Source organism: Bison bison, unplaced genomic scaffold, assembly GCF_000754665.1.
Source record: "Bison bison bison isolate TAMUID 2011002044 unplaced genomic scaffold, Bison_UMD1.0 scf7180017864217, whole genome shotgun sequence".
Lineage (NCBI taxonomy): Eukaryota > Metazoa > Chordata > Mammalia > Artiodactyla > Bovidae > Bison > Bison bison.
Window position 1 is genome coordinate 1785421 of NW_011494789.1, and position 11425 is coordinate 1796845.

The 11425-nt window shown below is 40.5% G+C and overlaps 1 protein-coding gene across 2 annotated transcripts in view; it reads right to left on the minus strand.

Moving 5' to 3' along the window:
* The window catches only part of SLC18A1 (solute carrier family 18 (vesicular monoamine transporter), member 1), a 47012-nt gene extending 38806 nt beyond the window's left edge, over nt 1-8206 (minus strand). The window contains exons 1-4 of one of the 2 annotated variants that reach the window (XM_010845439.1): nt 8013-8206; nt 5720-5934; nt 2886-3246; nt 2229-2287 (exon numbers count right to left, since the gene is read on the minus strand). In XM_010845439.1, coding sequence (XP_010843741.1) covers nt 2229-2287; nt 2886-3246; nt 5720-5843 — 544 coding nt within the window. In that variant the 5' untranslated portion in view covers nt 5844-5934; nt 8013-8206. The remainder of the gene's footprint in view (nt 1-2228; nt 2288-2885; nt 3247-5719; nt 5935-8012) is intronic. The other variant, XM_010845438.1, reaches the window with a different exon arrangement.
* Nucleotides 8207-11425: the final 3219 nt, after the last annotated feature.

The window sequence follows — 11425 nt, forward strand, 5'->3', positions numbered from 1 at the left end:
TGGGGCAACTAAACTCATGTGTGGCAATGACTGAACCCATTCAGTCCTCAACTAGAGAGCCCGTGTGCTGCAAACTAGAGAGCCCATGCACTCTGGAGCTCAGGCACCACAGCTAGAGAGAAGCCCACACAACACAACGAAGGATTCTGCTTGCCACAATGAAGACTCAAAGTAGCCAAAAATAAATAAGAAATCTTGGAGTTACTAGAACTCCAAGACGTGTAGAACCACATCTTTTTATTCTTTACATTCCCTCAGTGACTTTTCACCATCAAGGCATACATATGCACCATAGAAATGAATTATATCTATCTCATTTGATGAAACAGAGCACCTTATTACTTGTTAATTTACTGCTTAGCATAGGTTGGGGCTTCCCTGATAGCTCGGTGGCTTCCCTGATAGCCACTTGCAATGCAGGAAACTCCAGTTCAATTCTGGGGTCAGGAAGATCTACTGGAGAAGGAACAGGCTACCCACTCCAGTATTCTTGGGCTTCCCTTGTGACTCAGCTGGTAAAGAATCTGCCTGCAATGTGGGAAACCTGGGTTCAATCCCTGGGTTGGGGAGATCCCCTGGAGAAGGGAAAGGCTACCCACTCCAGTATTCTGGCCTGGAGAATTCCATGGACTGTATAGTTGGGGTTGCAACTATACATGGGGTTGCAAAGAGTCGGATATGACTGAGCAACTTTCACTTTCATCACTTTCAGCCTAGGTTGAGCTCCTAGAAGTTCAATAAAGATTTCCAACTTCAAGCTCTTCATTTTCTGTGATTCAACTAGAATGTCGCAAGTAGGCTGATGGTCTCAGATGGAACTTCACTCATGGAGCTCCTGCACTTTGTACCTTCTAGCCCTGAATGAAACAACTTCCTGTTAGGCACTGGTAGAAAAGAGTCAAGTTCTATGCTGGAAGGGATGGAAACTTCAGGAGGATCAATAGGAAAAATAGAAAAGTAATAGAAAGGTAATAAGAAACATAAGAGGGAGGGACTTCCCTGGTGGTCCAGTGGTTAAGAATCCGCCTGTCAATGCAGGAGACATGAATTCCATCTCTGGGCCAAGAGGATCCTACATGCCTCAGGGCAGCTAAGCCCCTGAACCAAAATTACTGAGCCCATGAACTCTAGAGCCTGTGCTCTGAAACGAGAGAAGCCACCACAATGAGAAGCCCTCACATTGCAACTAGAGAGCAGCCCCCACTCACCGTAACTAGAGAAACCCCACACACATCACCAAAGACCCAGCACAGCCACAAATAAATAAATAAACAAATAATGTGGAAAAGAGAAACAAGAGGGAGTATGGGTGTGTTACTTGGAGGAGAGGCAGCAGAGGCACCAAGCTGCCTTCCCCTTTATTAACCTCTCCCCACCCCCTCACCCTCACCCCATATTCATTCTTTCTTATTTTTTCAGGGTCAATTTCCAGGTATATTTTATTTCACTTAATATTCTTATTTTATCTCCATTTTATTTGGAACATTTATCTGATGCTAGGTAGACTATTTGTCTTTCTCTTTCTTGTTTCCTTAGCAAATTTATTTTCTAAATCTATAACCTTTCATGGCCTTCCTTGAAGGCTTTGAAGGCAGTAAACTTTTTCGAATTTGCCAGTTGCTACTGACCAATTTAGATTTTTTGTTAGTTGCCCTTTACCCTTGTAAATCAAAATACTATGACCTATTCTCAAAGATGGGAGGTTTGTACTAAACTCATTCAAGGGATTACTCAAACACACACACACACACACACACTATATTATACATATTAAAACAGCCTTCACAATTTTCCCCAGCTGAATGAAGTGAACTATCTGTTCTTTTACAGTGTAATATACAAATGCCGGGCCTGCCAGTTGGCTCAGTGGTAAAGAATCCACCTGCCAGTGGAAGGAGATGCAGAAGATTCAGGTTCGATCCCTGGGTCAGGGAGATTCCCTAGAGGAGGGAATGGCAACCCACTCCAGTATTCTTGCTGGGATAATCCCAAGGGGTCACAAAGAGTCAGATACAACTGAGCAACTGAGCACAGATACAAATGCCACACAGACTAAGTTGTCTCTACTGCTCTGGTCCTCATAACAAAACTGTAAAGCATTTAAATCAGAGTCATAGGCCACTTAGTCAGATGTCTAGCTAACTTGACTCTGCTATCTTCCCTGTAATGCACGCGATAAAATCAAAGTTAATCAATGAAGTGAAGAATAGCGGGAACAAATTACTTACTAACTGTGGAGATAAACATGATAACAAAGCCAGCAAACATGGGGATGTGATATCCGATCCTAAAAGGGAATTAAAAAAAAGAGATACAAGTCCAATAGCCATCCATGTATTTGCACTATATTGTTTCATGCAATTGGGAACAGAAATGTGGTTATTTGAGTGTCTCTGAATGCAGGTTATAGAGATGGAATATGATACATGAATACATATAAATCAACAGGCAAATTTACCTGTCAGCCAGGACCCAAATCCTCTTTTCCAGAAAAGATAACCTAAGCAGAGTGCATATCTTTTTGAAACATCAGAATAATCCCAGCCATGAAGTATTAAGAGGCCAGCACTCTAGACTGCAATAGGCTTGTCCTATTTCCACCCTTTCCCCATTTAAACCATGTTCCAGGGCACTGAAATAATACCAATAGAATACTTCTGTTCACTGGTTCTCTTCTTGGTACTAAACAGTCATGATGTTACAAAGAAAACCTGAAACTCGTGGCATTACGCCAATATTGCATTGTCTTTCCCAAAGAGCTGACTGCCTGGGATGCAGACAAGTAATCACCTTTATCCCTTCTAACCATCTTTATGATATCTTAGCCCATCCTCCTATTTCTGAGTCCCTGAGTCCCCTATATGGCACTGCACCCATCAAGATACCTGTTGGTAAGAGGTCCCACGAAGGGGTTGACCAGAAGTTGCATCAGAGCCTTGGAAGCAAATAGAACCCCAACCCATAAGTTCTCTTCCTTCAGGAATTCTGTGGCTTGAAAGCAGTTGTTTCCATGTGCTGGGATGGCTTCAGTGACTGGAGGAGAGATGGTGCCAGAAATGCTGCTTGTCCTTGCTATGCCACTGGGCACACTTTCTTCAACAGCCACAGTGTTGTTTTCAAAGAAGGAGAGGATGGTGGAAAAGGCGGGAGTGAGGGAAGGCTGGGTAGTTGTGGCAGAGCCGAGGTACAGAGAACCGTTGATGTCTTTGAACTCTATGGCATAGAGGTAGGTGGGCACAATGGGCACTGAAAGTGAAGTACAAGTCATGAGCGCTAAGGCCAGATTGTCTTTTGACTGTTAGTCAATTCAGGGACATTACCACACAATCCAGATTTATGCTCATGGAGATGTCTAAGTGACATGATCTGAAGTCTACTCAAAGGCTGTGCCAGGACTTCCCTGGTGGTCCAGTGGTTAAGGACCCACCTTTCAACTGAGGACACAGGTTCGGTCCCTGGTTTGGGAACTTAGATCCCACATGTTGTGGGGCAACTAAACATGTGTGCCACAACTACTGAGGTCCCTGTGCCCTATAGCCTGTGCTCTGCAACAAGAGAACCCACTGCAATAAGAAGTTCATGTACTGCAACTATAGGGTAGCCCCTAGTCACCACAACTAGAGAAAGCCCGGGTGCATCAACAAAGAACCTGTGAGCCACAAAAAGAACCCAGCACAGCCAAAAAAAAAAAAAAAGACTGTGTCTGCCCAAATTATCCTATTAGCCCAAGTTCTGAATTCTAACCATCATACAGCTGGTCCTTGTTATTCATGGATTCCATATTGGCTCATTCACTCACTGGCTAACATTTATTTGTAATCACCAAAATCAATGCTCACAGAGCTGGTATGGTTTTTCTCAGACATACATGCAGAAAACACTGAGTCATCATATGTTCAGTTTTGCACCTGAGGCTGAACAAGGCCGACTCTGCCTTCTTGTTTCACTCTCACACAGATATGCGGAGCATGAGGTGGGGAGGAGCAGTGCAGGGCAAGAACGTGCTGCTCTGGGGCCAGTTGCGCAGAGCTTGAATCCACTCGGCACCTGTTAGTGGAGCTGCCTCAGGCAAGTCACTTAACACTTCTGAACCTCACTATCTCTTTTGTAAAAAAAAAAAAAAAAATACAATCTACCAGGACAGATAACATTTTTTAAAAATTTAAGATTATAATCTATATGGGGTATGCATGTATATGTGTGTATTTTCCCAAGGAGCAATTATTTGTTATTAAAATATTAATTGACTAAATGCATGCATGCATGTGTGTACACCAAGTCAGTTCTGTTGTGCCCAACTCTATGGACTATAGCCCACCAGACTCCTCCATCCATAGGATTCTCCAGGCAAGAATACGGGAGTGGGTTGCCATGCCCTCCTTCAGGGGTTCTTCTCGACCCAGGGATCGAACCTGAGTCTCCTATGGCTTCTGCATTGCAGGCAACTGACTAAATATTAACTGACTAAGTCCAGTGCTCAGGGACTTTCCTGGTAGTCCAGTGGCTAAGACTCTATGCTTTCACTGCAGGGTCATGGGTTCGACCCCTGGTCAGGAAACTAAGACCCAGCATGCCCCAAGTGAAGCCATAAATAAATGTGAATATAGATAAATAAACCCAATGTTCACAGAAACTTTGTAGAGCATAATTACCACAAATAAGAACTGACTGTACTGGATCTACAATTTGCCTTGAGAAGATTCTTGTTTAGAAGCATATATTTTACCCAAGGGACTTCCCAGGTGGTGCTAGTGGTAAAGAACTGCCTGCAAATGCAGGAGACATAATGAGACATGGCTTCAATCCCTGGTGGGGAAGATCCCCTGGAGAAGGGCATGGCAATCCACTCCAGTATTCTTGCCTGGAAAATATCAGGGACAGAGGAGCCCAGTGGGTTACAGTCCAGAAGGTCTCAAAGAGTCGGACACAACTGAAGCGACACAGCATGCATGCATTTTATCCGAGGGGAAATATGTTGGCACCCATTTATATACCTGCATAACTAAATGTAAAGATTAGTATACTACCAACTTAAAAAGAAGAACTGGGAGGGGATGAGCCACAGGAAAGTAAGATTTGGATAAGGAGATGGAAATCTACATAGAATATGTTGGGCTTCCCTGGTAGCTCAGCTGGTAAAGAATCCACCTGCAATTCTGCAATGCAGGAGACCCGGATTCAATTCCTGGATCAGAAAGATTCCCTGGAGGAAGGCATGGCAACCCACTCCAGTATTCTTGCCTAGAGAATCCCCATGGACAGAGGAGCCTGGCAGACTACAGTCCAAGGGGTAGCAAAGAATCAGACATGACTGAGCAACTAAGCACAGCATAGAGTGTGTTATTTTGACAGAACAGACGAAAGCAACACAGTGAGAAGTTACTCACTATCCCAGAGGCCTTTGAAATAATTAGCACCCTGGAAAGGAGTAGGGGGAGGAAGAAAAGGATTTCCAGTTCTGGCTCCAGGTCAGGCTCTTTGATTCGATCAGATACTCTCTGAACCTCCTTCTCTTTGAACCTCTGGGGTCTTTCAGCAAAGGTTGGTAAGTTTCAGACTCCATTTCCTGCTGTTTCCTCCAATCCTTAGCAATCTTGGTGTCTTCAAGCACAAAAGGAAAAAGTCTCCAGTCCATTCACTGCAGAGCTCTAACAGAGCACATGCTGCCCCCTGGGGCACAGAGCAAATTAACCCCCAGCACCGAGACCCCCAAACGTACCCACCACAGTGAGCAGCATGTTGTCCAGGAGCAGAGCAACAAACACCACCAGCAGCACCAGCTTCCGGGACTCTCTCCCCTTCTTCAGTAACCGCTGAGGAGCATCCAAGACTGTCCTGAGCATGCTGAGGGCTGGGCCAGGGCAACTTCTCCACCAGGTTCTCAGGGAGGATCCTGTTATAGTTACAGATCTTTGCAGAAAGAAGGGAGAAATTCTGTCCAGAAAAGTGAAACTCATGATTAAAATGAGAAGCACAAAGAGTTCAAGAGATAGGATGGTATTTGTTTCGGTTTGTTTTTTTCACTTTTTAAAAATATTTTCTTGAAGTATAGTTGACTTACAATGTTGGGTTAATTTCTGCTGTACAGCAAGGTGATTCAGTTATATCTATGTATATATTATTTTTCATATTCGTTTCCATTATGGTTTACCACAGGATACTGAATATAGTTCCCTAGCCTTGTTTGTCCATCCTGTATATAATAGTCTGCATCGGCTAATCCCAAACTCCCAAAGATCAGATGGTATTTGAACTTTCCGTGCTCGCATCTCTGTTCTCTTCTTACACATCTCCATAACCCATTCCTGGAATGCCTTCCAAGAAAGCACTGCTTATCAGCTTTTTATATCTGGAACTTTACCCTGCACATTAAGCAGGCTTTATAGAGTATCATGGAGTTCTGTGTTTCTCAAACATCAGACATTTGCACACCACCTTGGTAGTTTATGGCATATCTGAGGACTACTTGTATTGTTATTTACTTAATCTTTTCCTCTAAAGCCACTCATTTAAAAGCTGAAACACTATTGTTTAAAAACATAACTTTATGTGCTATGTCAAAAAAATAATATTCTACATCTATGTACCACCCCAAATAGCCCATGTGCCACAGTGTTATTAAAACTTTTGCTGCCAGTGAGAAACACTGACCTCGACCAGCCTTTTCATCTCACAGATGAGAAATCTGAGATTCAAGAAGCTAAGAGGTTTGTCTCAGGTCACACAATTAGTGACAAACTAGAACAAAGTCCCCAATTATTTTTTTTAACTTGCAGGAAAGTACCCCACGCCCTTTCCTTGTTCTGTGGTACTAGAAACACATCTATTTTTTTGTTTAAGCTTGCTCAGAAATTTGTGCTACTCTGTGTAAGTAAAATCCTAGTTTTGATGACTCATTTTCTACTTAGGACTTCACCTCTTTAGTCAGCAAGAAGTCACAGCACTTTGTTAAACTTCAGGTGAGAACAGTTGCTGGGAAGAATTCCACTTTCTTTTATGTTGTTTCTGTTGTAGCATCAACAATTCCAATTTTATAATGTTTGAAATAGATTACTGTCAAGAAACATATCAGGCTCAAAAAATTGTGTTCCCCTTCATTTGAAACCTATCTTAAGAAAATAATCAGAAATACAAATATTTTCAAGTAAATAATTAAATGTTTAAAATAAATAATCCTATTTATGTTAGTGAAGAAATGATACATTTCGATGGTAGAATATAAATAGTTCTCAAAATTATGTTTTCAAATAATTTTGATGATTTAGAAAATATCATTAATATGTTAAGAAAAAATGATATTAGACTGTATTTATAGCCTGATCTCAATTATATAAAAAATATAGATGCACCATTTTAAAAGAATAGAAAGATACACACACAAGAGCCACACAAGAGTTATTATAATCAATGACAAATTATCTTCTTTTTGAGTTATTCTATAACTTAACTTCTAGAATTAACTAATTCCATAATATAAGAAATAAATAATTTTAAATGATTATCATCGAGGTTCAATAGCCAACTTCAAATGTTGGAAATATCCAAGCAGTGAGCTACTCTGTTCTAAGGCAAGGGCTAGAGGAAAAATACCATCCACACTACAGATCCAAGTGACTGAGGAGTGCCCATGGAACCAAATTTTCAGATCAGAAATTAAGAAATAAGCAGAAAATGCCTGCAAATCATTTAAGAACCTTCATTTCTCTGAATATAAGGAAAAGCTATTTCTAAATACAAATTGACTTAGGATATATAAGAAATGCATACATAAGAAAATAAGAAAAGACTAAAAGAAAAACAATGGAAAACTAAAAGATGTAAAATGGAATAAAATAAGTACTCTGAGAACAGACCAAAAATATATAAGTGATCAAAACCAAAGGGAACAACAAACCAAACAAAACCAGGAATTTGTCAACAAATCAGTAGTAAATTTTAAAGTCATAACTCTCTATTCAGATACACAAATTATAAAGAAGGATTAAATGTGGCCAGAGAGAGAAACATCTTACCTTAGAGTTCACCTGGTATCAGGTACTCAGTGAGGTATTGCCAGCTGTTAACAGTTCAGCACGGACTTTTCTCATAAAGTGTGCCTTCTGGTGGATTTATTGCCACAGGTTATCTGAGGAGGCCACGTGTGCCCTTTGTCCACAAAGATTTAATTGGAACCTTAGCTCCCTGCGTCACAGAGAGGAAAGCAGCACTGAAGAGCACAAAGAGCGGGGAGAAATCATCCTAAACAAAGATGCACTAGGCTACACTGTTTTCCATCCACGCTTATCTATCATCAAACACGTTAACTTTTGTCTGGGTCTGAATACAAATTGGAAGATACAACGGAACCAGGGTACAGATCTTGTCCCTTGTTACTTAGTCAAAGAGCTCCACATATCCAGTTGCTTTCTGGAAATAAACAAATATTAGAACACCCACAGGACCAATTAAAAAAAGACAAAAAAACCCCTGCAATTCTCAAGTATAAAAATCCAACTCCCGTGGCCTCTTTGGAGGCATCTATTGTGCACTTCCATTTTTATATCCCAATGCTAGCTCAATGCCTAGCACATAGCAGCCTCCAGTAAATATTTCTTGTGTTGGTGACCGGATGGATGGGTTACATGAGAGAGTATGGCTCATTATGGAAGCTTGGAGTGGCCCTATACTTTTACGACATTGAAGAGTCATCATTAAGGCAAAGAACATGAATGCTAAGTCACTTCAGTCATGTCCAACTCTATTCGACCCCACAGATTGTAGCCCGCCAGATTCCTCTGTCCATGGGATTCTCTAGGCAAGAATACTAGAGTGGATTGCCATTTCTTACTCCAGGGGATCTTCCTGACCCAGGGATCTAACTTTTGTGACTCTTGCTTTAACAGGCAGGTTCTTTACCATTAGCACCACCTGGGAAGCTCATGCAAAGAACATAAATAATTTATAAAAGAGCAAATACAACTTTTGAGCAGAGTAGCAGCAGACTTTCCCTAACTGTGCAAGTTGTAGCCCCTCCTAATTGTCTTAATTAACTAGGGAATTTTCAACTTAGGGCTTAAAAAAAAGAGAGAGATTTAAAGAAAAACTGGAAAAAGAAATAGGAAGGAAACAACAGAAACAGGAGGAGGTGAGTATATGAGCTTGCTATTGCTGATATAACAAATTACCACGCACTTAATGGCTTATAACAACCCAAACATATTATCTTAGAGTTCTTGAGGTCAGAATTCCAATATAGGTCTTACTGGGCTAAAACTCAAGAAGTTGGCAAGGTTACAGTTATATATTTTCAGTTAACTGTAGCCATACTACTACTTACAGACTAGCCAAGTTTGGAGTGTTCTCATAAATGCTCATCATTGTTAATAATCAGAGTGTTGTCTATCAAACAGAGGTGAGTTCTTATCTTCCTCCTGTTTAAATTTCTAAAGTTAGCGGGGGAAAAGCTGGTGTGAGTATATGCTCAGTTGTGTCCAACTCTTTGAGACCCCATGGACTGTAGCCTGCCAGATTCCTCTGTCCATGGAATTTCCCAGGCAAGAATGCTGGAGTGGGTTGCCATTTCCTACTCCAGGGGATCTTCCCAATCCAGGGATCAAACCCTTGACTCCTGCATTGGCAGGAGGATTCTTTACCACTGAGCCACGTGGGAAGCTCACTATGAATAAAGGGAAATATAAATTCAAATACACTATTAGTGTGCAAATAGATACAATTCTTTTAATGAGCAATTTGGCTTTCTATCTCGTCTTTTTTCATTTTCTGCTTTGGGATAATTTTTTAAATTGACGAATAGTTAATTTACAATGTTGTGTTAGTTCCAAGTTTTGAATGACTCAGTTATATATTAATATGTATGTATAAATTTTTTCAGACTCTTCCATGATAGGTTATTTTTGAGTACAGTTCCCTGTGTCATACAATAGGTCCTTACTATTTACCTATTTTATATACAGTAGTATGTATATATTAATCCCAAACTCCTATCTCCCCCATCTCTTGTCTTTCAAATCATAAAATATCCATATCTTTTAAGGTAGTAATTGCACTTTTTAAGAATCTATTCTAAGAAAATAAGCTAAAATATAGGGGAAATATCACAGGTACAAAATTTTTATCAGCAGCGAGGGAAAAGTTAGAAACATCTCAATGTCCAACTGTAGAAAAAGATTTAAGTGTATGGATTTTAAGGACTGACATGTTGATGCTAAAACAAGGAAAAAAGGTTTATTATGAAGGCTATATGTCAAACTGGAAAAAATATACATGTTTATACCTAAATATTACATTTATATTACCTGTGATATTTCCCCTATATTTTAGCTTATTTTCTTAGAATAGATTCTTTAAAAGTGCAATTACTACCTTAAAAGATATGGATATTTTATAATTTGAAAGACAAGAGATGGGGGAGATAAATTAGGACTTTGGGATTAATATATACATAATGCTAAGTTGCTTCAGTCGTGTCCGACTCTGTGCAACCCCATAGATGGCAGCCCACCAGGCTCCCCCATCCCTGGGATTCTCTAGGCAAGAACACTGGAGTGGGTTGCCATTTCCTTCTCCAATGCATGAGAGTGAAAAGTGAAAGTGAACTCACTCAGTCGTGCCTGACTCTTAGCGACCCCATGGACTGCAGCCTACCAGGCTCCTCCATCCAAGGGATTTTCCAGGCAAGAGTACTGGAGTGGGGTGCCATTGCCTTCTCCATATGCATACTACTGTATATAAAATATATACTACTTATATAAAGCATATAAAAAATATACTACTGTATATAAAAGTCAGGTATATATATAAAAAAACTAGGTAAACAGTAAGGACCTATTGTGAAAAGGAGAGAAGCAAAAAGCAAAGGAGAAAAGGAAAGATATAAGCATCTGAATGCAGAGTTCCAAAGAATAGCAAGAAGAGATAAGAAAGCCTTCCTCAGTGACCAATGCAAAGAAATAGAGGAAAGCAACAGAATGGGAAAGACTAGAGATCTCTTCATGAAAATTAGAGATACCAAAGGAACATTTCATGCAAAGATGGGCTCCATAAATGACAGAAATGGTATGGACCTAACAGAAGCAGAAGATATTAAGAAGAGATGGCAAGAATACACAGAAGAACTGTACAAAAAAGATCATGACAAGATAATCACGTTGGTGTGATCACTCACCCAGAGCGAGACATCCTGGAATGTGAAGTCAAGTGGGCCTTAGAAAGCATCACTATGAACAAAGCTAGTGGAGGTGATGGAATTCCAGTTGAGCTATTTCAAATCCTGAAAGATGATGCTGTGAAAGTGCTTCACTCAATATGCCAGCAAATTTGGAAAACTCAGCAGTGGCCACAGGACTGGAAAAGGTCCATTTTCATTCCAACCCCAAAGAAAGGCAATGCCAAAGAATGCTCAAACTACCGCACAATTGCACTCATC